This window comes from Halichondria panicea, chromosome 3 (assembly GCF_963675165.1).
Source record: "Halichondria panicea chromosome 3, odHalPani1.1, whole genome shotgun sequence".
Taxonomy (NCBI): Eukaryota; Metazoa; Porifera; class Demospongiae; order Suberitida; family Halichondriidae; genus Halichondria; species Halichondria panicea.
The window spans coordinates 1,577,375-1,603,498 of record NC_087379.1 but is presented as its reverse complement, the minus strand read 5'-3'; the positions used below and the strand labels follow the sequence as shown (position 1 = coordinate 1,603,498).

General features: G+C 43.5%; 6 protein-coding genes and 2 long non-coding RNA genes across 17 annotated transcripts in view; 4 read left to right on the top strand and 4 right to left on the bottom strand.

The window, feature by feature from the left end:
- LOC135334269 (kelch-like protein 4) overlaps window positions 1-26,124 on the bottom strand; it is a 73,433-nt gene that overhangs the window by 39,935 nt on the left and 7,374 nt on the right. The gene's annotated exons all lie outside the window — the stretch shown is intronic.
- Window positions 412-25,988, top strand: LOC135334282 (uncharacterized). Of its 2 annotated transcripts, XR_010394231.1 has the most exons (3): window positions 412-488; window positions 668-1,065; window positions 25,699-25,988. It is a non-coding gene; the product is annotated as an uncharacterized LOC135334282 (long non-coding RNA). The 2 variants fall into 2 exon arrangements; XR_010394230.1 differs by lacking the exon at window positions 412-488 and having other exon boundaries at window positions 496-1,065.
- Window positions 1,792-4,708, bottom strand: LOC135334270 (probable serine/threonine-protein kinase drkD). The gene is made up of 3 exons (XM_064529395.1): window positions 4,633-4,708; window positions 3,130-4,415; window positions 1,792-2,762 (listed from the first exon to the last, which is right to left on the bottom strand). Exons 2-3 carry the CDS (start codon window positions 4,402-4,404, stop codon window positions 1,845-1,847), a joined length of 2,193 nt encoding a protein of 730 aa, XP_064385465.1. The 5' UTR covers window positions 4,405-4,415; window positions 4,633-4,708; the 3' UTR covers window positions 1,792-1,844.
- On the top strand, window positions 5,240-6,261 carry LOC135334284 (uncharacterized). Its single transcript, XR_010394233.1, has 3 exons — window positions 5,240-5,550; window positions 5,617-5,735; window positions 5,998-6,261. It is a non-coding gene; the product is annotated as an uncharacterized LOC135334284 (long non-coding RNA).
- Window positions 6,427-8,594, top strand: LOC135333039 (CWF19-like protein 1). Its single transcript, XM_064527972.1, has 7 exons — window positions 6,427-6,438; window positions 6,474-6,677; window positions 6,774-6,866; window positions 7,175-7,291; window positions 7,539-7,644; window positions 7,948-8,257; window positions 8,319-8,594. The coding sequence occupies exons 1-6, from the start codon at window positions 6,427-6,429 to the stop codon at window positions 8,046-8,048; spliced, it is 633 nt and encodes a 210-aa protein (XP_064384042.1). The 3' UTR covers window positions 8,049-8,257; window positions 8,319-8,594.
- Window positions 10,451-14,163, bottom strand: LOC135334267 (serine/threonine-protein kinase Wnk-like). The gene is made up of 3 exons (XM_064529386.1): window positions 13,993-14,163; window positions 12,080-13,605; window positions 10,451-11,400 (listed from the first exon to the last, which is right to left on the bottom strand). Exons 1-3 carry the CDS (start codon window positions 14,159-14,161, stop codon window positions 10,738-10,740), a joined length of 2,358 nt encoding a protein of 785 aa, XP_064385456.1. The 5' UTR covers window positions 14,162-14,163; the 3' UTR covers window positions 10,451-10,737.
- The window catches only part of LOC135334275 (CWF19-like protein 1), a 26,580-nt gene continuing 15,246 nt past the window's right edge, over window positions 14,791-26,124 (top strand). The window contains exons 1-12 of one of the 3 annotated variants that reach the window (XM_064529402.1): window positions 14,805-14,870; window positions 14,934-15,230; window positions 15,297-15,415; window positions 15,809-15,896; window positions 15,968-16,078; window positions 16,285-16,488; window positions 16,585-16,677; window positions 16,978-17,094; window positions 17,474-17,586; window positions 17,762-17,937; window positions 18,008-18,113; window positions 18,171-18,309. In XM_064529402.1, the coding sequence (XP_064385472.1) occupies window positions 15,995-16,078; window positions 16,285-16,488; window positions 16,585-16,677; window positions 16,978-17,094; window positions 17,474-17,586; window positions 17,762-17,903 (753 nt within the window). In that variant the 5' untranslated portion in view covers window positions 14,805-14,870; window positions 14,934-15,230; window positions 15,297-15,415; window positions 15,809-15,896; window positions 15,968-15,994 and the 3' untranslated portion in view covers window positions 17,904-17,937; window positions 18,008-18,113; window positions 18,171-18,309. Of the gene's footprint in view, window positions 14,871-14,933; window positions 15,231-15,296; window positions 15,416-15,808; window positions 15,897-15,967; window positions 16,079-16,284; window positions 16,489-16,584; window positions 16,678-16,977; window positions 17,095-17,473; window positions 17,587-17,761; window positions 18,114-18,170; window positions 18,310-26,124 lie in introns of those variants that run through there. The other 2 variants (XM_064529401.1, XM_064529403.1) reach the window with 2 other exon arrangements.
- On the bottom strand, window positions 18,340-23,286 carry LOC135334265 (serine/threonine-protein kinase dst1-like). Of its 2 annotated transcripts, none has more exons than XM_064529381.1 (3): window positions 23,190-23,286; window positions 21,464-23,023; window positions 18,340-19,405 (listed from the first exon to the last, which is right to left on the bottom strand). In XM_064529381.1, the coding sequence occupies exons 2-3, from the start codon at window positions 22,985-22,987 to the stop codon at window positions 18,497-18,499; spliced, it is 2,433 nt and encodes an 810-aa protein (XP_064385451.1). In that variant the 5' UTR covers window positions 22,988-23,023; window positions 23,190-23,286; the 3' UTR covers window positions 18,340-18,496. The 2 variants fall into 2 exon arrangements, with proteins under 2 accessions (XP_064385451.1, XP_064385452.1); XM_064529382.1 differs by having other exon boundaries at window positions 21,464-22,998; window positions 23,190-23,281.

Genomic DNA, 26,124 nt, shown 5'->3' with positions numbered 1-26,124 from the left:
CAGCCATTGTCTTCGTTACTGTGGGAATAGAAAAGCATGCAATATTAAATAGCGGGTAATCCAGCTGTAGATCTATTACTGGAGTTTGCAGAATCTTTGCAACACACCAGTAAAAGCGTAGAGCGTTACGCCTTCCTTATATGGATTTTGTGTACAATTAATTACAGTAAGGAACCTCAGTGCTGAACACTCATGTGCTGTAATACTTTATATAAATTTTAGCAATAAGAAGAATCCTTCAGCTTGTTTGCATGCATGGAATAGATTAGCTGTCTTACAGGACCATATACGCAGTTAAAGTATTATAATTATTCTTTACTGCATGTAAAGAAAGCTTGCTTGCTTTGTGCATGTGAAGTTCTACGTACGAGTAGCCAAAAGTTCATGGTACGACCTTTTTGCAGCAAAAGGAGGTGTGGCTCGTACAGCTTGCACAAAGTCAAGATCTGAGGGAAAATCAGAAAATCAAGCTCAACTCTCTTCAGCTGGTATGCTTAGACTAGAGCATTCAGTACTTAAGTTACTACTGATGATCTTGAGTGATTGAATGTCTTTGAAGTTTCATGATAACAGTATACTATTCAAGTCTATTATAGTATAATTATTTGATTGGTGAGTAGAGCAACCAACTAATCTCAACTGTCCCCTCCTCCCCACACCTACACAGAACAAGGTGTCCTCACATGATTCAGAGGAACGATACGTAACCAACAACCGTCCACCTTCCCCCGGCTCTGTCACTGACTACTATCTCCTCCCAGACAGAAAACGGAAGAGATGTCGACACTCAATCCTTTGAATCCCACGAGCTCAACTCTCTGGCCTCTACTCCAGTTAGTCAGAGGAAGACAAACGTCCTAGTCTCTGAGAGTGTGGATGTCAAAGTCAGAGCAAAATCTATCAAGACTCCAGACGTGTTCTTTGCCAATCCCAGCGCAGAGGAGGCACTAAAGGATGAGAAGTTGGAGACACTGGATACCAATTTTGACGAAGTGGTTCATTTGCCAACCACCAGCCAAAATATCTACTCCACCAATACCAACGGCAGTACCAACAACAATACTGGTAAGTTAATAGTCTCAATTTCTCCTGCTTCGAATATCTTTGAAAGCTGCTCGTATTAATACAGTATCTCTACTATATATACGTCTATATATATCCCATCCTCTTACTGTATAGCATACTCAACTAACCCCCCCCCCCCCCACACACACACACAGTGGCATATGCCGGAGAGCAGGACTCCCTCTGCTGCCACTGTTGCCCACAGCCTGCTCCCACCCCCCTCAGCCACGCCCTCACAGTCCTCTGACAGTACAAAGGTCAAGAAGTACGAGAGCATGAAGGTGGAGGACATTGAGAACTAAATCACTGACACTTTCAAAAAAACATTCGTAGTGGACTCTATTTATTCTTGTGTGAAAGAGCAAGTTTTTTTTTGTCGTAGCTAGAATCGGATAATTTTAATTTTATGTATGACACTCAATTATTATTTTTGTGTTAATGCGTCAAGCTGTACGTATTATATACAGTGTGTAAGATTCATAAGCAGTTCGCGACTGATATACTACAGCTACATACTCGACTCTATACTATATGCATGTAGTGTATTGAGAACTGTTATGAGGGTACGTCGTTTAAGCTGACATACATTGCAATAGTCTTATATAATTGATCGAGGGGCTGGTTAATTAAACCTTACTATATATACGTATACATAATTATGCATGTATTATACTTGTAACCATCATGTACCATGCAAGTATTGATCTCAGTATATGTTTCACTCAAGAAAACAATTATTATCATGAAAATTTAAGCCGTATAAAAATATACCGAAACACTCAAGAAATATTTGCTGTGATTCTAATTTTATACAAAGTTGATTGTCCTTCTTTGTTCCACCCCCCAATCACAAAGCACTCTGTTAGAGACAGTGACACAGTGGCAGCTAATGCTATAGGAGATGGTAGATCACCAACATAGAGCCAGGAGTCCATCGAGGATGAGTAGGCGTAGATCCTTTGAGTGGCTTTATATTCACTATCCACTCCACCAACAGCACAGAGGGTGTCAGATATCGTTACAGGGGAGGGCCGGCAAGACGGTGTGTTGGATATTGTATTCCAGACAGAGTCGGCTTTGTTGGCACTCCCATCCTCCTGTCGGTCTGCTGAGATGAGCTTGTCGACTTGAGCAGCTAATACCTTGTTGAGATTCTTGCGGTCAAATCCCCCCATTAGGTACACTGTGTTGTTGTAGACAATTCCTCTTTGAAAAGCACAAGCATACGGTAGTCTGTCTATCTCGCTCCACTGGGAGGTGCTGATATTGTAGATCTCAACATTATCAGTGTAGCCACCAGAGACCAACAGACCTCCTGCTACGACCAGATGTGTTTGGAGACTAACAACTGCTGGTGAACTCTTTGCTGTGGGCATGGGTGGGATCGTCCGTTTCCAGTTCCTTCCTTCGTTAAACACATGTACCACGTTAGATCTAGAGTCGGAAGAATCCCTACCACCAACTGCTACCAGTTCACCTTTGACCTCTCCTAGACCAAAATAGCGTACGGGAAGTATGGGCATAGTTGACCAGACGTCTTGTGGCGGATCGTAACAGTGGACACGGTACTCGTCATCCTCATCGTCATCACAGGCTCCTCCACTATAGTAGACCTTGCCATTGATGGTTACCGCGTGTCCACAATACATAACTGGAGCCTCAGAGCACTGACTGTAGGACAACTGGACCTGCAGGGACTGGAGAATACAGAGAGTCAATAACTTGTGTGTTGCATGTGATTTGGAACATTTGGAATGTAACCCTAACCACATGTTAACAATGCTACATGGTTACCATGGCAACACAAACTTATATAATGTATAAGTATCGTATCCTGTGGGACACAAGAATTTGGCGCTTATATATTGGAGTGGTGATTACATAACAAAGCAGCATTATTCGAATTACCGAGGCATCACAAAAAACAATTTACAGCATAACTTGGCGTTCAATTGGAATATTAACGGACTTACAGCACTACTATTAGTGATACAATAAGAGATATGAGGGTATCATAATTATTTTAGATGTGTGCACTTAGTGGTACAGTGTTGATGAGCTCACCTGTGGTTTGCTGGTCAGGTAGTCTCTGGTTTTGGTGAGCTGATCGTTTAAACTCTGAATGGTGGTTTTATTCTTCTGAAGGGAAGTATTCTTGGAGGCAAGCATGGAATCTTTGTATGCAATTTGTTGCTCCAATTCAACTCTGAGATCCTCTATCTCTACACTATGTTCAGTTACAAGTTGATTCATTTCCACAGAGTGCACCAACTGCATACGCTCGACAGTGTTTTCACTTTCTTCATCTTGTCGTCTTTTCTCCTCCGCCAGTGCCTCGTTCTCTCCTGCTTTCTCCTGGATAGCTGAGTCCTTCCTCACAACCTCCTCCTCAAGCTCCCTCTTCTCTGTCAGTAGGGCACTCACTCGCTGGAGCATCTCCACTCTGTTCTCAAAGGAGGGAGGGTGTTCAAGTACCACACCCACCATCCGACCCACTATCTCCGCTGCTCTAGGCCTTCGCTGAGGGTTGTTGCTGAGACAGCGCATGATGAGGTCCATCAGAGGGTGGTCTGGGGAAATCTTTCGAAGAAACTCTTCACGTCGTTCAGCTTCCGTTACTGGTATCAGTCTGTCAGGATTAGCAGGATCGATTCTGGTGGGGCCGATACTTGGTAGTGGCCACTCTGCTGTGAAAGTGTGAATCATCATGATCCCAAAGGAGAACACATCCACACTGGTGTTGTAGTGGGGGTTGGCAACCATCACTTCGGGGGGCATGTACGCTGGGGTGCCAGGGGTCTCCGTCATTCGACTCACTTGAAGGGGGGTGAGGCTCAATATTCGAGCAACCCCCAGATCGGATATCTTGGCTGTCATGTTGGTGGACAAGAGGACATTGTTGGCTGAGAGGTCTCTGTGCACAATAACTGGTGTTTGGCCATGGAGGTAGACCAGGCCCAGTGAGACGTCATGGAGGATGGAGAAGTTGATCTCATCGGGGAGAATACCGTAGCGCTCGAGACAGCTGGTCAAGTTGGTGGGGAGGAACTCCATGACTAGGATGGGGAACTGAGAGCCTTCCTCAAAACAGACTCCCAGAAACTGGACAATGTTGGGGTGCCTAGTTTGACTGAGCAGGTGACACTCCTCCAGATACCTTCGTGCTGCATGCCCGATTCCAGTCTCGTAGAGAACTCGGTAAAGCTTCTTGCCGGCACATTTCAGTCCTCGATACTCTAGCTCCATGACAACAGCGTAGGAGCCATGTCCAAACTCATTCTCAGTGATGCGAATTTGTCTCAGAGTGAACTGCTCGAAAGCTTGTGGATTTACAGCCATTGTCTTTGTTACTGTGGGAGTAAAAAAGCATGCAATATTAAATAGGCAATCCAGCTGGACATAGCAAATTAAGATTAAGTAGCAAAAAAGTAGACTAGATCTAGATATAATTATTGCCAATATAAAATAGAATCTATAGAAAAACAGAGCCTTACAAACTTGTGGCTCAGGCTTACAGGAGCACATGCAGTTATGGTATGTATATAAAACCTATTCAGTTTATCTTACCTGTACTGTATAGAAAGCTTGATAGAGGTGAAGTTAAAGAGCTAGAGAACTGTAGCGGCCAACAGGTCAAGAACGAGATACGCCCCCTTCTTTGTGCAAGCTAAGCAAAGCAAAAGCAAAGGGGGTGTGGTACTTTACAACACCGGTTTTGTAGATCTCCTTCTCCCCCTCACTCAGTCTGGTGTGTGAGATGTGGAGGGTCACTTCAAGCAACTGTTTAGCAGAGTCCAGAGCATTCTCTCCAAGAACAAACACTTTGAGGTAGCTACATACAATGGATGCTCACACTCACTGCAGTGCCAGTGCATTTATTGTCCCTTTATGTAGCTGCTGTTGTGTGTTGGATCTTTCTTTAGCTCTGACTGCCCGGAGAAGTGGAGCAAGTATCGGGAGGGGGTGAAAACAGGTAATTAAACGATATCCTCTGACATTTATTACACCCCCATGCACAGTGCCTCTACCGACGTTCATCCTTGGCCCGTGTTGGACTGAACATGGCCAGTTCTATGGAGACTTGTCACGTGATGGAGGAGAGCTTTGCCCCAATGTCACATGTCTAGGTACAGTGTATGCATGTTGTTAACCACTCTATCAGTACACACATGAGTCACACTCCATTACAGGTCAGCGTGGAGTGTACAGTGCGTCCAGTGGTCTGAGGGTGGCCTATCTCAGTGGGAGCTACCAGGGGAGGACCTATCAGCATCAAGACAAGGGAGATAATCTATTGGTCAGTTCTCTTCCCAATCACCTGGAGGTTGTTGAACTAGTTTTTGTTTCTCCCTCTAGCGACCATATTTCACTGACTCTGATGTGTCCTGGCTGGAGGGTCAGTGCAGTGGAGAGGGCTACCGTGGAGTGGACATTCTCCTCACCTCTGATTGGCCCGGGGCAGTGGACAAGTTCACAGTGGCTCCTGTGAGACCTAGCTCCCAGTTATTGTAGGATGGACCAGTACCTTAATAATACCTTATGCTCATGCAGGACGGACTGGACCTGAGTGCAGTGAGGGCAAAGCCTCTGAGTAAACTAGCCATGTGTCTCAAGCCACGCTACCATTTTGCAGCTCTACACCAAACCTTCTATGAGAAAATATCGTACAGGTACGTCCATCCTTGTATATTTAGAATATTTAGAATAGAGTTCTGTTGTGTCGTGTCCGTGTGTAGTGAGTGTTATTTTATAAGCATTTAGAAAATCAGAAAATGAATGTGATTTTTGACCAACGAAACTAAAGTTTTGACCGTTCACAAGATTATAATTATTATACGTACGTACATCTTACATGTCCTCATCTTTAAATCCCTACACAGTAATACCTCCACAACTTTTGATGCTAACTGTATTGTGCTTCATTTCATGCAGGAATCACAAAATCCTCCAAGGCAAGCCACATCATGTGACACGATTCTTAGCTTTGGCTCAAGTGGGAAATCCAGACAAGAAGAAAAGAGTGAGTTGAAATCATTCTAGTCCCATTAGTATTACATGTTATTAATGATGACATCATCTTCATACCTGCAGTACCTGTATGCATTCTCTGTCACACCCATGAGCTCCATGGACGAGAAAGAGCTGACTCAGCAACCACCCACTGCCACCAACTGTCCCTACACTGAACTAGTCAAATCTTTGGTAAGGAAAACTATTATCCCATAATGTCTAGCTATCGTTGAAGGAGCAATAAGTTATACTTGTAGATTGTCCAATTTTCCAAACAAAAACTTGCGTTATGTAGCACTCTGAGAGTCCTATCTCTAGATATCACCATTTGTGTTGTAGTTCAAATCCACCATGTTTGCTGAGGTCAAAGTTTATTGTGTACCTACTCCCACACACAGTGCAGAGGGAGTCTCAAGAGGAGGCTGGGCCTAACTTCTTCTTTGCGGAGGGCTCTTGATTCAGCTCATCGCAAACAGAAGAGACAACAGGACAGAGGACCCCCTGCAAAGAGACGACCCCCTCCCCAGCCCAGGGGGCCGTGCTGGTTCTGTCTGGGGGGCAAGGAGGTGGAGAAACATCTCGTGGTCTCCATCGGAGATCATGTGAGTGTGTTGTACTTGCTAATACTGCACATACAAAATACAATGTAGCTCACAAATAGCAGACCACTAACAGTTTGTATTGTATACCCTATATAGACGTACCTGGCTTTATCCAAGGGTGGGATGGTACCAGAGCATGTGCTGGTCCCACTCATCGGTCACTATGCAGCCTCCACTGACGCACCACCAGTGAGTTCATGTGCTGTGTGTACCACTGCTGTGTGTGTATAGTCATTGTTTGTATTGTGGAGAGTATGTTTCCATGCTCTGTGTGTACTATTTAGCAGTCTGTAGTGGACAGCCTGTAAGCAGGCCACCCTCTATAATACAGCCAGGTTAATGGGCCCCAATCAAAGTCTCCATAGCATGTGTTTGGACCTGTGTTAGCAGACCACCTCTTTAGTACAGCCACTGTTGGTCTGCACACTGTGTAAGCAGAGATCACTATACCATATATCATGCATGTACACTGTATGACCTGTGCTCTATTACTGTAGGAGGTTTTGGAGGAGCTTGGAAAGTTCAAGAGTGCTCTGAGGAAGTACTTCAACAGCAAAGATCAGTCGTGTGTCATCTTTGAGAGAAACTACAAATCACAACATTTTCAACTACAGGTCAGTAACCATTCAATTTCAACGATTTTATGATTTTTTGAATTGTTAAATTGGAAAGCCCATCTTGCAGATGTCATTCCAATTACCAATAATAGTTCTTTGCCATCATATTAGTGAGGCCAGTAGTACTCGCAAATGAATTATGTTATCAGTGTAGAAATACTGTGCATGTTAGTGTGTGTATGGTAGATGTGTTGACTGATAGTTGTGTATGGTTAGTGTGTGATGGTAATGGTGGTCACTGTAGGTTATTCCAGGGACCGAGATTCCATCTGATGCTCTGAGACAAGCCCTTATAGATTATGGGCGGAGTATGGGGGTGTGGCTTGATACTGTGCCCACCACCCTCAGAGGTAACACACACACATCATAGCTGTACCATGTTCTACGTACCATTCTCTAAGCCTTTTATAGTGATCGATACTTCTCTTTGCCAGAATCTATTAGCCTGGTTTTGCTACACACACGTCCCTCCTCTCACACACACACAACACACACACACACCTCCCACACACACACTACAAACCTTGCGTACATTCCTCCCCACACACTCACCCATCCCCCTCCACACACACACACCCCTCCCCACTCCCACCACCCACCCACACACACACACACACAGCTTGCATACACTGGTGTCCCATACTTCCTTGCAGAGTTTGATGATGGGGGAAATGTGTTCACAAGACCATTTTCTCACCAACTCACGCAGACAAACACAACCAGATCACTGAATATAGGTTATCTACTACTTTGAGCTCATGAGGTAAACAGCACTCTCAAGTGAGTAGGTAAGAACATATCCGTGAGTCTCGTCACACCGACAATGCACACCTCTAACCTTTCTATTGCATACTCAGCAAATGTCTCTTCCACAAATCTGTCATCATACCTATCGAGTGAACACACAAACTGTTCTAGTTCCTGGAATAATACGTACTGACGTTTCTCTCTCCAATTTGGAAGGTAATTAAAAACCAATTAATAACATGTTGAATGCTTTTATTGGTTGCAATATCGTCTGCAGGGAGGTGTTGGCTGCTCCTCTCGTTCTGAATCTGCCCAATCGGATCAACTAGAAGTTGTGTCTGGCAAAAAAGGACGAGGAGACGAAAGCTGCTCTAGAAATGAAATTGACCATTATTTTTTCACCATAATTTATTGACAATGATGATCACTTTAAATTCCTCAATATAATAATTATTATCACTTTCTCATTCATCATTTAAAATTCTCACTTGCTATAAGATTATTTTTGTACGTGTTGTAATTATAATGTTCGTAATTTGATTATAATTGTCAAGCAATTAATGGGCAATGATTTTGAAATCTGCTGAAGCTTATATATATGTATCAATATATACATTTTGCCATCAATTTGCATCGATCGATAGATGGTCAATTATGTCAACAAAATGATTATAATTAGGACTGGGCCACAGGATCGAGATAAAAATTATTAATGAATGATGACTATAGTGACAGCTAGGGGAATCATCTGCACAGACACTGAGTGTTTGCTGAGAGTCAATGATCTCTCCCATTCATCCTTGTAGAGCTGGTACACTTTCATAGTTGCACTAATACACAGTTGTTGTGTGTGTGTGGGGGGGGGGAGTTATAATCAGTTAACAAACTACAGTGTGACATGGTGTGTGTGTCGATCACATTCTTAGAAATCGTATAGTCAGCAATATTCCTACTCAAAGTGTATCAGAATGGAAAAACCACTGCAACATTACGAGGATGCACAACTAACAATGCTCTGTTATAAATGAGGCTGTAGTTTTAGAGTGGACACAGTAACAATCCCACTAACACTGTAACTTGAATACACCGCCCACTCATAACATTCAGTACACAAGCATTGCAAACTAGTCTCACCTTGGCATTCTGAGCCGCAGTGATGGCTGTATTGTACGAGTGCCACCAGCCGAGGTACTGGACCAGAGAGATGACGCTGATGGGCACACCCACAACCACTCGGATGTCCACCTGGGGGGTCACTCGACGATGGTAGTATAGTGATAGTAGTGACGGTACACTTGCTCTGTGGGGGGGCAGTAACTTATTGTGTGAGTGTGTGTGCTGGGCGTACGATGTGAATGATGCTATTATAGCAACTATTTACTTCCTAAGAATGCATCTCTCTATATAACAACTCCATTAGCATAACTATCCAATTAACAGGCAAACAGAGAACTGCCATTAGAGTAGCCATGGTACAGTTATCACCAATTGCAGGGGAACTGTCTCTAGTTACTAGTAGGTAGTGAGTAATAACTACCCCCTAGCCCTGTACCTACCAGGGTTCTCAAGCATGTAGTCATAGTTTGCTCTCTCCTCCTCCTCCTTCAGTATCTCGTAGGTCGTGCTGATGAGCTGGAACCTCTCCCTAGAGCCCTCAGCCTGGAGGGGGGAGTGAGGTATTAGGGGCACACAAAGAAATGGAGAGTATAGTATTCATTTCATGAGGGGAGGAGGTACATACAATGTGTCTACACTGTGCAATTCACTCACTAACCAACTCTCCCTCTGTGACCTTCTTCTTGCCAGGATGGTACTCCAGTGCCAGGTGTCGATAGGCTCTCCTCATCTCAGCCTGTAACCAAGCAACAGTGTGTGAGCACAGTCAATAGCTCCACCACGTACTTACAGCTATGACATTTTGTCCACTTGAAGAACTTCATGTAGGGAACGAGAATAATTATCAGCTAGTCAGGTGCAATTCTATTGGCCTGGATGATAGGTAGAAACGGCTCATACAGATAATTATACTGATCCACCTGTTTCTATAAATCACAGCATCTCTAGTCAGCTCTAAAATGACATTGAACTGACTAGCCAGATCTAATAATCCACAACTCCAACCACACACACTCTGTCAATAGTGAGTGTAGGAACTGACCGTCATAGCAGCTCTCTCTGCTACAGTAGAGTCCCTCCAGGATACCAGCAGCACTGGAGAACAACGCTGACAGAGCACAAGACACCAGGAGTTAGTGTCTTCATGGAGAACTGTCCATGAGCTGGAAGAGGGTCGTTTATGCTGACATTGCAATAATCTATAAGGGGGAGGGGCTGGTTGCAGCTACACTTCACAGAAAGGAGGACAATAGCAACTGCTTCCCGTAACCTTGGAGATACAGTTACACAATGTTTCTCAAGAAATACAAAATAATACCACAACATTATATCAAATATCAAGAAAGTTTTGTTGTGATACTAATTTTATACACAGTTGATTGTCTTCCATTGTTAAATCCCCCAATCATAAGGCACTGCGTTGGAGACAGTGACACAGTGGCAGCGCTTGCTATAGGAGATGGTAGATCACCAACGTAAAGCCAGGAGTCCATCGAGGACGAGTAGGCGTAGACCCTTTGAGTGGCTTCCACTCCACCAACAGCAAAGAGGGTGTCGGATATCGTTACAGGGGAGGGCGCTTAAGACGGTGTGTTGGATATTGTATTCCAGACAGAGTCGGCTTTGTTGGCACTCCCATCATCCTGTCGGTCTGCTGAGATGAGCTTGTCGACTTGAGCAGCACACACCTTGTTTAGATTCTTGCCGTCATGTCCCCCCATTAGGTACACTGTGTTGTTGTAGACAATTCCTCTTTGGTCATAACAAGCATACGGTAGTCTGTCTGTCTCGCTCCACTGGGAGGTGCTGATGTTGTAGATCTCAATATTATCAGTGATCCTAACAGAGCCCACATCACCTCCTGCTATGACCAGATGTGTTGGGAGACTAACGACTGCTGGTGAATCCCTCGCTGTGGGCATGGGTGGGATCGTCCGTTTCCAGTTCCTTCCTTTGTTAAACACATGTACCACATTGGATCTAGAGAATGATGAATCCATACCGCCAACTGCTACCAGTTCACCTTTGACCTCTCCTAGACCAAAATAGTGTACAGGAAATCTGGGCAGAGTTGACCAGACGTCTTGTGGCAGATCGTAACAGTGGACACAGTACTCGTCATCATCGTCATCACAGATTCCTCCACCATAGTAGACCTTGCCATTGATGGTTACCGCTCGCCCATAAGACATCTTCACTGGAGCCTCAGAGCACTGACTGTAGGACAACTGAACTTGTAGGGACTGGAGAATACAGAGAGTCAATAACTTGTGTTGCATGTAATGAATAATGGTCTATTAAATAAGGGAATTTGGAATAACCATAACACATGTTAATGCCAGACGATAAGGTTACAAGGTTACCATAGCAACAAAACCAGTATCGATACTGTGGGACACAAACTATTCTAATTTGGCTCTTATATTGGAGTGGTGATTAGTATACTGTAACAGAATAAATCACAATTTGGTACACGGCTAATTAGCTATAGAATTAATTGTACACATAGACATACATGTACGGATAGCTTCCAGGCTGAGATTGTACACATAGATTACAAGCCACACTATAATACACAACAACTGTCATTCTAATTATCGAGGCATCACACAAAAAAAATTATTTGGCTTTCAATAACAGTAAGCTCTAGACTTGGCACTAGCTTCTATTAGGGTGGCAATAGGAGATATGCGTGTGGCTCACTACAATGGGAACAGTAAGTGACGTACTAACTAAAGGTAGAATCAATTGAACACATACCCTGGATTACACGCTGCATTACAACACAGTTTTTCTTGCATGGCCATCAATTCATTATAAGCTTAGACTTGGTACTTCTATTGGGGTAGCGATATAATAAGAGACATGAGGGTATCATATTTTAGATGTGTGCACTTAGTGGTACAGTGTTGATGAGCTCACCTGTGGTTTGCTGGTCAGGTAGTCTCTGGTTTTAGTGAGTTGGTGGTTTAAACTCTGAATGGTGGTTTTATTCTTCTGAAGGAAAGTGTCCTTGGAGGTAAGCATTGAATCTTTGACAGCAATAGTGGAATCTTTGTGAGCGATAATAGAGTTTTTGTCTGCTTGCTCCTGTTCCACTTGTGCAGTGAGATTGGTGACATCTGTTTCCAGTTGAGCTATTTTCTTAGCTTTAGATACAAGCTCGTTGTGAGTGTAGTTGACGTTGGCAATTTGTTGCTCCACCTCTTCAGTGAGTTGTTTACATTGAGTTTCTACCTCAGTAATCCTAGCATCTTTGGAGAGAATCGATTCATCTTTCATGTTAACAATTGTCTCTTTGTCTTCGAGTTGAGCTTTAAGATATTCATTTTCCAATTTAAACTGATCAGTTTCCACAGAGTGCACCAACTGCATACGCTCGACAGTGTTTTCATTTTCTTCATCTTGTCGTCTTTTCTCCTCCGCCAGTGCTTCGTTCTCTCCTGCTTTCTCCTGGATTGCCGAGTCCTTCCTCACAACCTCCTCCTCAAGCTCCCTCTTCTCTGTCAGTAGAGCACTCACTCGCTGGAGCATCTCCACTCTGTTCTCAAAGGAGGGAGGGTGTTCAAGTACCACACCCACCATCCGACCCACTATCTCCGCTGCTCTAGGCCTTCGCTGAGGGTTGTTGCTGAGACAGCGCATGATGAGGTCCATCAGAGGGTGGTCTGGGGAAATCTTTCGAAGAAAATGTTCACGTCGTTCAGCTTCCGTCACTGGTATCAGTCTGTCAGGATTCGCAGGATCGATTCGTGTCTGGCCGATCTTTGGTAGTGGCCACTCTGCTGTGAAGGTGTGAATCATCATGATCCCAAAGGAGAAAACATCCAGACTGGTGTCATAGTGGGGGTCGGCAATCATCACTTCGGGGGGCATGTACGCTGGGGTGCCAGGGGTCTCTGTCATTCGACTCACTTGAAGAGGGGTCAGGTTCAATATTCGAGCAACCCCCAGATCGGATATCTTGGCCGTCATGTTGGTGGACAAGAGGACATTGTTGGCTGAGAGGTCTCTGTGCACAATGACTGGTGTTTGGCCATGGAGGTAGACCAAGCCCAGTGAGACGTCATGGAGGATGGAGAAGTTGATCTCATCGGGGAGAATACCATAGCGCTCAATACAGCTGGTCAAGTTGGTGGGGAGGAACTCCATGACTAGGATGGGGAACTGAGAGCCTTCCTCAAAACAGACTCCCAGAAACTGGACAATGTTGGGGTGCCTAGTTTGACTGAGCAGGTGACACTCCTCCAGATACCTTCGTGCTGCATACCCGATTCCAGTCTCGTAGAGAACTCGGTAAAGCTTCTTGCCGGCACATTTCAGTCCTCGATACTCTAGCTCCATGACAACAGCGTAGGAACCTCGTCCAAACTCATTCTCAGTGATGCGAACTTGTCTCAGAGTGAACTGCTCGAAAGCTTGTGGATTTACAGCCATTGTCTTCGTTACTGTGTGAATACAAAAAAGAATATTAATAGGCAATTCAGCTGGATATAGAAGCCAATTAAGATTAAGTAACAAAAAAGAATCCTTTGGCTAATTAATTTAATTTACAATTATAAAGCCTTACAGACAGTGCACGTAGTGAGGCTCAGGTTTACAGGACACATGGGAGTTGATCTTAATTACCTATACCTGTATAGAAAGCTTGATAGGGTGCAATATTAAATAGGCAATCCAGCTGGATATAGTCGGTTAGCAAAAAAGTATAATTATTGCCAAGTATAAAAATCTATACAAAAACAAAGCCTTACAGTCAGTGAGGCCCAGGCTTACAGGAGCACATGCAGTTATGGTAGACTCTATGTATATAAAAGCTATTCAGTTGATCTTACCTGTACTGTATAGAAAGCTTGATAGAGGTGAAGTTACAGAGCTAGAGCTAGAGAGAGCTGTAGCGGCCAACAGAACGAAAAGGTCAAGAACGAGATACGCCCCCTTCTTTGTTGCAAGCAAAAAAAAGGTGAAAAGAGGTGAAAAAAGCGCTATGTACCCGTAGCTCATTCTCAACAATCTAGAAACAATTTTGTGATTTTCCACATAATACACATCATCAAGAAGCATGGAAATGAAGTTTTGGGGGGTCTTAGAAAGCTAGCTCTGTGTAAGGGCCTCAAACATAAAAAAAGGACAACGCATCGTTTCAGGATTAAGCCACACCCCCTGCACAAAAGTCTACGTTTTAACTTCCGTTGCCAATCCTCTTCTTTATCTATGTTGCAAGTACTCACCTAGCCTCGACTCCAGCCCCTTGAATTTCTCAGCGGCTTGGAATCGAGGCTAGTACTCACCTAGATCTCCCCTTCTCCCCCTCACTCAGTCTGGTGTGGAGATGTGGAGGGTCACTTCAAGCAACTGTTTAGCAGAGTCCAGAGCATCCTCTCCAAGAACAAAGACTTTGAGGTAGTTACATACAATGGATGCACACACTCACTGCAGTGCCAGTGCATTTATTGTCCCTTTATGTAGCTGCTGTTGTGTGTTGGATCTTTCTTTAGCTCTGACTGCCAGGAGGAGTGGAGCAAGTATCGGGAGGGGGTGGAAACAGGTAATTAAACGATATTAAATCACCTTCCTCTGACATTTATTACACCCCCATGCACAGTGCCTCTACCGACGTTCATCCTTGGCCCGTGTTGGACTGAGCATGGCCAGTTCTATGGAGACTTGTCACGTGATGGAGGAGAGCTTTGCCCCAATGTCACATGTCTAGGTACAGTGTATGCATGTTGTTAACCACTCTATTAGTACACACATGAGTCACACTCCATTACAGGTCAGCGTGGAGTGTACAGTGCGTCCAGTGGTCTGAGGGTGGCCTATCTCAGTGGGAGCTACCAGGGGAGGACCTATCAGCATCAAGACCAGGGAGATAATCTATTGATCAGTTCTCTTCCCAATCACCTGGAGAAGTTGTTGAACTAGTTTTTGTTTCTCCATCTAGCGACCATATTTCACTAACTCTGATGTGTCCTGGCTGGAGGGTCAGTGTAGTGGAGAGGGCTACCGTGGAGTGGACATTCTTCTCACGTCTGATTGGCCCATGGCAGTGGACAAGTTCACAGTGGCTCCTGTGAGACCTAGCTCCCAGTTATTGTAGGATGGACCAGTACCTTAATAATACCTTATGCTCATGCAGGACGGACTGGACCTGAGTGCAGTGGGGGCAAAGCCTCTGAGTAAACTGGCCATGTGTCTCAAGCCACGCTACCATTTTGCAGCTCTACACCAAACCTTCTATGAGAGAATACCGTACAGGTACAGTACGTCCATCCCTGTATATAGAATACTAGAGTCTGCTAATAACAGTCTGAAAATAAGTATACACTTACGACTTAACATAATTATATCATCAGAAAGGCATCTTTCTATAGCATTCAGAAAATCAGAAAATGAATGTGATTTTACCAACAGAACTAAACTTTTGACCGTTCAAAACACTATTATACATACATCATGTCCTCATCCCTTTTGATGCTAACTGTATTGTATGTGTGATTTGACCAACGGTTAAGTTTTGACCGTTCAAAGATACTTCATTTAACGCTTAATAATTATACGTACATCTTACTTGTCTTCATCTTTAAATCCCTACACAGTAATACCTCCACAACTTTTGATGCTAACTGTATTGTGCTTCATTTCATGCAGGAATCACAAAATTCTTCAAGGCAAGCCACATCATGTGACACGATTCTTAGCTTTGGCTCAAGTGGGAAATCCAGACAAGACAAAAAGAGTGAGTTGAAATCATTCTAGTCCCATTAGTATTACATGTTATTAATGATGACATCATCTTCGTACCTGCAGTAGCTGTATGCATTCTCTGTCACACCCATGAGCTCCATGGACAAGAAAGAGCTGACTCAGCAACCACCCACTGCCACCAACTGTCCCTACACTGAACTAGTCAAATCTTTGGTAAAGAAAACTATTATCCCATAATGTCTAGCTATCGTTGAAGGAGCAATAAATTATACTTGTAGATTGTCCAATTTTCCAAACAAAAACTTGCGTTATGTAGCACTCTGAGAGTCCTATCTCTAGATATCACCATTTGTGTTGTAGTTCAAATCCACCATGTTTGCTGAGGTCAAAGTTTATTGTGTACCTACTCCCACACACAGTGCAGAGGGAGTCTCAAGAGGAGGCTGGGCCTAACTTCTTCTTTGCGGAGGGATCTTAATTCAGCTCATCGCAAACAGAAGAGACAACAGGACGGAGGACCCCCTGCAAAGAGACGACCCCCTCCCCAGCCCAGGGGGCCGTGCTGGTTCTGTCTGGGGGGCAAGGAGGTGGAGAAACATCTCGTGGTCTCCATCGGAGATCATGTGAGTGTGTTGTACTTGCTAATACTGCACATACAAAATACAATGTAGCTCACAAATAGCAGACCACTAACAGTTTGTATTGTATACCCTATATAGACGTACCTGGCTTTATTCAAGGGTGGGATGGTACCAGAGCATGTCCTGGTCCTACCCATCGGTCACTATGCAGCCTCCACTGACGCACCACCAGTGAGTTCATGTGCTGTGTGTACCACTGCTGTGTGTGTATAGTCATTGTTTGTATTGTGGAGAGTATGTTTCCATTGTGTGTACTATTTAGCAGTCTGTAGTGGACAGCCTGTAAGCAGGCCACCCTCTATAATACAGCCAGGTTAATGGGCCCCAAAGTCTCCATAGCATGTGTTTGGACCTGTGTTAGCAGACCACCTCTTTAGTACAGCCACTGTTGGTCTGCCCACTGTGTAAGCAGAGATCACTATACCATATATCATGCATGTACACTGTATGACCTGTGCTCTATTACTGTAGGAGGTTTTGGAGGAGCTTGGAAAGTTTAAGAGTGCTCTGAGGAAGTATTTCAACAGCAAAGATCAGTCGTGTGTCATCTTCGAGAGAAACTACAAATCACAGCATCTTCAACTACAGGTCAGTACCGTCAAGGCCGTATTATCATGTGATGTGATTGATACTGTATGGTTGGTGTGTTGAGATTAGGCTACAATGTTTTGAGGGCATGTTGCAGACGGAGGAATGTTCAATGGTTCGGGGACTCTTTCAGCTGAATTCAATTTTAACGATTTTATGATTTCCTGAAAGCTTAGAAAGAGGCCGTCTAACAAAAATTGTGGTGTCATTCCAAGTACCAGTATAGGTCTTTGTAATCTTATTGAGTGAGGCCATTAGAACTAGTATGTTTAAGCTCGTAAAACTTTGTAGAAATAAGGTACATGTTAGTGTGTGTATGGTATGTGTTGACTGATAGTTGTGTATGGTTAGTGTGTGATGGTAATGGTGGTCACTGTAGGTTATTCCAGTGACCAAGATTCCATCTGATGCTCTGAGACAAGCCTTCATAGATTATGGGCAGAGTATGGGGTGGGGCTTGAGACTGTGCCCAGGGAAACACCACCCTCAGAGGTAACACACATTATAGCTGTACCATGTTCTACGTACCATTCTCTAAGCTTTTAGTCAATACTTCTCTTTTCCAGAATCTATTAGTTTTGCTACACACACGTTCCCCCTCCCACCACCCACCCACACACACCCACACATCCACACCTCCCCCACCCACACACACACACACACACAGCTTGAGTACACTGGTGTCCCATACTTCCTGGCAGAGTTTGATGATGGGGGAAATGTGTTCACAAGACCATTTTCTCACCAACTCACGCAGACAAACAACCAGATCACTGAATATAGGTTATAGTATGTTTCTACTACTGTGAGCTCATGAGGTAAACAGCACTCTCAAGTGAGTAGGTAAGAACATATCCGTGAGTCTCGTCACACCGACAATGCACACCCTCTAACCTTTCTATTGCATACTCAGCAAATGTCTCTTCCACAAATCTGTCATCATACCTATCGAGTGAACACACAAACTGTTCTAGTTCCTGGAACAATACGTACGGACGTTTCTCTCTCCAATTTGGAAGGTAATTAAAAATTAATGACATGTTGAATGCTTTTATTAGTTGCAATATCGGCTGCAGGGAGGTGTTGGCTGCTCCTCTTGTTCTGAATCTGCCCAATTAGGAAGTCGTGTCTGGCAACAAAGGACGATGAGACGAAAGTTGCTCTAGATATGAGGAAGACTTTGATTTCACTGTTGTTAACAATTCTCATTTTCACAATAATTAATCCCTTTGTTTTGTGAGTGTATTCAAATTATTCAAATTTAATTATATGATGAAATTGAACGTACTGGCCTGTATGCATGGGGATCAACAATAATTATTACTTTAATTGTCAGCATTGCAATAGTCTATAAGGGGGAGTGGCTGGTTCCACGCAAACATGTTTCACTCCAGAAACAAATTTATAAAGAAATAGTTGTTGCGATACTAATTTTTTGCACGGTAGATTGTCTTCCATTGTTCAGTCCCCCGATCACAAAGCATTCTGTTGGAGACAGTGACACAGTGGCAGCGAATGCTATTGGAGATGGTAGATCACCAACGTAGAGCCAGGAGTCCATCGAGGATGAGTAGGCGTAGATCCTTTGAATGAAATCATATTCATTATCCAGTCCACCAACAGCAAAGAGGGTGTCGGATATCGTTACAGGGGAGGGCTGGTAAGTCGGTGTGTTGGATATTGTATTCCAGACAGAGTCGGCTTTGTTGGCACTCCCATCATCCTGTCGGTCTGCTGAGATGAGCTTGTCGACTTGAGCAGCACACACCTTGTTTCGATTATAGCCGTCAAATCCCCCCATTAGGTACACTGTGTTGTTGTAGACAATTCCTCTTTGGGCAGAACAAGCATACGGTAGTCTGTCTGTCTCGCTCCACTGGGAGGTGCTGATGTTGTAGATCTCAACATTATCAGTGTAGCCACCAGGGACCACACCTCCTGCTACGATCAGATGTATTGGGAGACTAATGACTGCTGGTGAACACCTCGCTGTGGGCATGGGTGGGATCGTCTGTTTCCAGTTCCTTTCTTTGTCAAACACATGTACCACGTTGGATGGATAGCCAGATGAATCCATACCGCCAACTGCTACCAGATCACCGTTGACCTCCCCTAGACCAAAACCTTGTACAGGAAGTCTGGGCAGAGTTGACCAAATGTCTTGTGGCGGATCGTAACAATGGATACAGTAGTCATCGCCACAGACTCCTCCACCATAGTAGACCTTGCCATTAATGGTAACCGCTCGCCCACGAGACATCTTTACTGGAGCCTCAGAGCACTGACTGTAGGACAACTGAACCTGTAGGGACTGGAGAATACAGAGAGTCAATAACTTGTGTTGCAGACATTTTGATATTAAGACGACAAATCTATTTTAGCCTTAAATTATTATTTACAGGAAAATATTCATTCTAATCATGTACGATCACTCGGAACATTTAGGAATGTAAGCAGTTTGTATGTAGCGTTCTATGGTACATACGTTCAGGAGTGTATGATATGCATGTCCTGGTACGCTTTGTTAACATCAGATGATAAGATTACCGTAGCAACACCATATCAACAAAATAATCCTATGGGACACTATTTGACACTTATTATTGGAGTGGTGATTACTGTGACAAAATAATTATATTCACAGATGTGTACGTGCATTGATTACAACCCACATTATAATACACAACAACTTTGCTTCGAATTACCGAGGCATCGCAAAAACAATTTTTAGAATGTACTTAGTGTTCAATTGGAACAGTAATAGCTTTAGAATGAACTTGGTACTTCCTTGAATTAGTTTAAGCTGGCGCTGTGCTAATGCCTCTCGCCATGTTTTTGCTTTCGCTGAAAAGTATTAGAGTGTTATTAATATTAGTTTCTATAATGAATTTTATATTAAAGTTAACTTATCTATATAAAGTCACTGAGAAGAAAAAACTTATTTACATGCATCTATTGTTGTATTATGTGGCTTACTAGGACCTCAAGAAAGAAGAAAATTGGTTCTTCCAGGATCTGTAGTTCAGTGTATATAATATGCAAGAAGAAAAGACCTGTGTACATGCATATTGTTATCTATATTGTTATATGGTAGTGTTTTGTGGCTTACCAGGCCTTCAAGACAAAGATGATTCTGCCAGGAGGATCTGGATCTTGGATTATTATTATTTCTCTGGGGAATGAGCGCGCATGCGCATTACATCCATAGGAATAATTAAAGGGTGTGTCCAAAGAGATCAATGGCTACTGCTAGCTAGCTGTTTTAACAGATATTTTCTAAGTATTGTAGCTAACAAAAAGCTAGCGCTTTAGTGCAAGGCTAACTCATATGTTGAATTAGCCTCCTTCACCGGCCTTTGAAAGAAGGCCTGCTATCGACTGCTTGCGCATGCGCCAAATTATTGGATTTTTTTCCCGTAAATATTTCTATAATACTATAATATTGGATTTTTTACCCGTAAATATTTCTATAATACTGGATACATCAGAGAAAATATTCTAAAAGTCATGCACAGAGCTATATAGCTAGCTAGCTAGAAACAGAGCTGTGTAGGTTTGTTGTACTGCTATTTTCTTCTGATAGAATCAGTAGCAGTAGTATAGTAGACTTTCACCAAAGTTAGTGTTAAATGGGCGTGGCCTGTCCATATAGGCTCTTATCAGCCGTCACTCCTTTCAGACGATCGTCATCCACACTGTTGCAGGCTGTGAGTCTTTTGTTAACATAGCAGGCTAAGGGTAGCTATCAGAGAATGCTATCCGATGGGCTAGAAACCTTCAATCGAACTTTCTATCTACTTCCTTCAATCCACTTCCTTTTGTTGTGATGTCATAGTTTTACTGAGCATAAACGATGTTATCCAAAGCCCCCAGATACCGGGGGGATATTAGCGCATGCGCAAGCAGTCGATACCAGGCCCACTTCCCTAGCGGGAAGTGCGGCCTGGGATCGAGGCTAATGTTAAATAGGAAGTTTGTGCGGATAGATGATGTTATGAAAGATTTTGAAGAGACTGCAACAGCCTTCAATGTGAGTCAAACTAGCCATAACTCAAGAAAGAAGCTTTAGTTTGCTAATCCACGAATCAAAATCCAAGAGAACGTGGCTAGAAGCCTATAGAAGCTGTTAGCTTTCGTCGCATTGCAACCGTTGAGCAGTTACAGCTGGAACAGACACACAGACAGACACACACACACACACACAGTCAGCTTTACCGTATCCCTCGTGCGGCTACGCCTCGAGGCATAATTAGGGTGGAAATAATTATAATATCGCAAGCGCGAAATTTTTGAGGCTATTACTTCTATTAGGGTGGCGATGGTATACTCAGTATCATATCAGTTAGTGGTACAGTGTTGAGGAGCTCACCTGTGGTTTGCTGGTCAGGTAGTCTCTAGTTTTGGTGAGTTGGTCGTTTAAACTCTGAATGGTGGTTTTATTCTTTAGAAGGGAAGTGTCCTTGGAGGCAATGATCGAAGCCTTATGAGCGATAGTCAAGTTATTGTGGGTGATAATAGAGTTTTTGTCAGCTAAACAAGCTTGCTCTTGTTCCACTTGTGCAGTGAGATTGGTGACATCTGTTTCTAGTTGAGCTATTTTCGTAGCTTTAGATACAAGCTCGTTGTGAGTGTAGTTGACGTTGGCAATTTGTTGCTCCACCTCTTCAGTGAGTTGCTTACATCGAGTTTCTACCTCAGTAATCCTAGCATCTTTGGAGAAGATAAATGCATCTTTTGTGTTAACAATTGTCTCTTTATCTTCGAGTTGACCTTTAAGATTTTCAATCTCCAATTTAAACTGATCAGTTTCCACAGAGTGCACCAACTGCATACGCTCGACAGTGTTTTCACTTTCTTCTTCTTGTCGTCTTTTCTCCTCCGCCAGTGCCTCGTTCTCTCCTACTTTCTCCTGGATTGCCGAGTCCTTCCTCACAACCTCCTCCTCAAGCTCCCTCTTCTCTGTCAGTAGGGCACTCACTCGCTGGAGCATCTCCACTCTGTTCTCAAAGGAGGGAGGATGTTCAAGTACCACACCCACCATCCGACCCACTATCTCCGCTGCTCTAGGCCTTTGCTGAGGGTTGTTGCTGAGACAGCGCATGATGAGGTCCATCAGAGGGTGGTCTGGGGGAATCTTTCGAAGAAAATGTTCACGTCGTTCAGCTTCCGTTACTGGTATCAGACCATTGGGATTAGCAGGATCGATTCTGTTGGGACCGATCTTAGGTAGTGGCCACTCTGCTGTAAAGGTGTGAATCATCATGACCCCAAAGGAGAACACATCCACACTGGTGTCATAGTGGGGGTCGGCAATCATCACTTCGGGGGGCATGTACGCTGGGGTGCCAGGGGTCTCTGTCATTCGACTCACTTGAAGGGGGGTCAGGTTCAATATTCGAGCAACCCCCAGATCGGATATCTTGGCCATCATGTTGGTGGACAATAGGACATTGTTGGCTGAGAGGTCTCTGTGCACAATGACTGGTGTTTGGCCATGGAGGTAGGCAAGGCCCAGTGAGACGTCATGGAGGATGGAGAAGTTGATCTCATCGGGGAGAATACCGTAGCGCTCGAGACAGCTGGTCAAGTTGGTGGGGAGGAACTCCATGACTAGGATGGGGAACTGAGAGCCTTCCTCAAAACAGACTCCCAGAAACTGGACAATGTTGGGGTGCCTAGTTTGACTGAGCAGGTGACACTCCTCCAGATACCTTCGTGCTGCATACCCGATTCCAGCTTCGTACAGAGCTCTGTGAAGCTTCTTGCCGGCACATTTCAGTCCTCGATACTCTAGCTCCATGACAACAGCGTAGGAACCATGTCCCAACTCATTCTCAGTGATGCGAATTTGTCTCAGAGTGAACTGCTCGAAAGTTTGTGGATTTACAGCCATTGTCTTCGTTACTGTGTGAATGCAATATATCCAGCTCTATTATAACAGAAAAAGTAAAGTCAATGCTTATAAATAGCAATGAAAAGAATCAGTCTTTCAGCTTTGTAATATAATTATTGCATTCATAGAGCTGCCTTACGTATACAGGACCATAAATATGCAGTTTTATATTAATACAGTATTATATTAATTACTGACTTACCTGTACTAGACTGTAAACTGTAAAGTCAAGAGAAAGCTTGATTGGTGAAGCATGACAAAAACAAGCAGCCCTAAAAGTTCATGGTACTAGATACGCCCTTCCTTTATTGCAGCAAAAGGAGGTGTGGCTTGTACAGTTACAAGAGCTTAAGTCCATGAACTTTGACCTTATAATTATCTATGATGTGGGGGCGGCTCCAGAGGATTATGACAAGAAGCACATGAATCTTCAATTAATACTAGATCTAGTGCAGATCCATACAGGGTATTAAAATTAATGTGCTCATGCATCCCAGGGGCGTAGCCAGACTTTTGAGACAGGGGTTTCTGCAGAAAAATCAGCGGCGCGATAGCGACGCGAAATTTTTTGTCACGCCCACTTCCGGTACCACACCCTCTTGATTGGGGCACACCTACTGTTATTGACTATTGTTCATGACTTTTTTTACATATTTGTGAGAAGCTAGCTAGCTATAGACGTAACATACTAGGCATGCAGGTGCCAATTGTGTATTGCTAGTCTAGCTGAGCAACAATTAAATGTCATTTACCTGAGAGGTTTCATGTGGCTGAGATTGTTCTAAACTTGTACACTTCCTGAATAAAGTTGTGCTTAGAGCTGAGTCTGAGAATACTGGAGCATTCAGGATTGATACTAGATCTAGAACTTAAGTCTTGGTCTTCTTTGTTTGAGGTAGCTAGCTAGCTGAGACTAACTAGCTGAGACAAAGCCAAAGTGAAACGCTTCACGGTGCTGCTCTGATTATTGATTTGCAGCCACGTGTGAAAAGATGGGCAGGGCTGCATGATTTCAATTATAGGGAGCCCTGCCCAATTTTCTCAGCAGCTCCTGGGGGGGTTTCTGGGCAACCAGGAAACAATGGTAGCTACGCCCCTGCATCCCAACATGTTGTAACACTATTGAAATTAATACAGCAAACATTGTTTTATTGCACAAAAAACAATTATTATTGTGAAAGAACATTCTGGCATTTGTGTTCGCCTCTTCACTTATGAGGCAGAGCAGTCTGTAGCCTCGGTCCCAAGGACAATGCTACAATAGTCCCAGTAGAAACTCCACTCAAAATTTGAAGACAAAAATATGTACTCAGTGTAGCACAAGCCACACAGTAATGATGCACAGGAACATGGGTTAAGAATCCAGAAATGAGAAGTGAACGACAGACTCTTTGTAGACCAAGACGTTGCAGATCTCAAGGATTGCTTTCACTTGTACAGTACGGCCTGGGAAATGGTGAAACAACAATTACAAGTGAGATAGTATGAAACGTATGGAGTAAATGGACATAATTATAGCGGAAAAGAAGAAACAAGAGTGAAGGTGGTGCGAAGGGTCTGTCTTTACAAACAAGCGTTACTAATACTAGATCTACATCAGACATGTATCTATACCATACCATGTACCAGCTAGCTATTGTGTATACTGCATGTACTGCATGTACTGAGATGATATAATTATAATTTTATAGACTACCTAATTTTATCTTACTTGTACCATAGATAGTAGAGGATACATGGTTCACCACAAGGAGGCTACAGCAACGACTGCAGTCTGTTCCCCCTAGCCCCAGGCCCTAGCTAGCTAGCTCTCATCTCTGACAGTTTGAATATTAACGGTTTTTTACCATTAAAAGGTGTATTTTATATGCAAGGTTCAAAGGTGGACATTGGACATATTCCTGTAGTATTTAGTCGCTTTCCGTACAGTTTGCATCACAAAGTCAAAGATCTGATACCAGGTTGAAAATCAATCTTTCTTTCTCTGGTATGCTTTAAAGACTAGAGTTATAATTCATGGTAGTATGTTGTACTGACATATTGCATATATTGACTCGAAGTGATTGCATGGAACAGTATTCTATGTGTTAGTGAGTAGAGCAACCAACTAATCTCAACTGTCCCCTCCTCCCCACACGTACACAGAACAAGGTGTCCTCACATGATTCAGAGGAACGATACGTAACCATCAACCGCCCACCTTCCTCTGGCTCTGTCACTGACTACTATCTCCTCCCAGACAGAAACAGAAGAGATGTCGACACCCAATCCTTCGAGTCCCACGAGCTCAACTCTCTGGCCTCTACTCCAGTTAGTCAGAGGAAGACAAACGTCCTAGTCTCTGAGAGTGTGGATGTTAAAGTGAGAGTAAAATCTATCAAGACTCCGGACGTGTTCTTCGCCAATCCCAGCGCAGAGGAGGCACTAAAGGATGAGAAGTTGGAGACACTGGATATCAATTTTGACGAAATGAACCAAAATATCTACTCCACCAATACCAACGGCAGTACCAGCAACAATACTGGTAAGTTAATTAATAGTCTCATTGTATTTTAAACCATATCCTTTGCTTCAAATATCTTTGAATATCTTTAAAAGCTGTTCGTATTAATACAGTATCTAGTATCATCAGCTACTATACGTGTGTATATATATCCCACCCTCTTACTGTATGGCATACTCAACTAACCCCCCCTCCCACACACACACAGTGGCATATGAGAGCAGGACTCCCTCTGCTGCCACTGTTGCCCACAGCCTGCTCCCACCTCCCTCAGCCACGCCCTCACAGTCCTCTGAGAGTACGAAGGTCAAGAAGTACGAGAGCATGAAGGTGGAGGACATTGAGAACTAAATCACTGACGCTTGCAAAAAAAAACATTAGTAGTGTACTCCTATTTATTCTTGTATGAAAGAGCAATGTTGTTTTGTCATATAATTATTATAGCGATTATCTTTAGAATCCGATAATCTATATCAATAATATTTTTGTGTAAATTAATGTCTCAAGCTGCATGTATAATTATATATGCGTACTGTGTGATTCATAAGCAGTTCAACTGATACTATATATTATACTATTAATTATATACAGCTCCAGCTATAGCTAAATAATTATACATGTTTTTCAACGTATA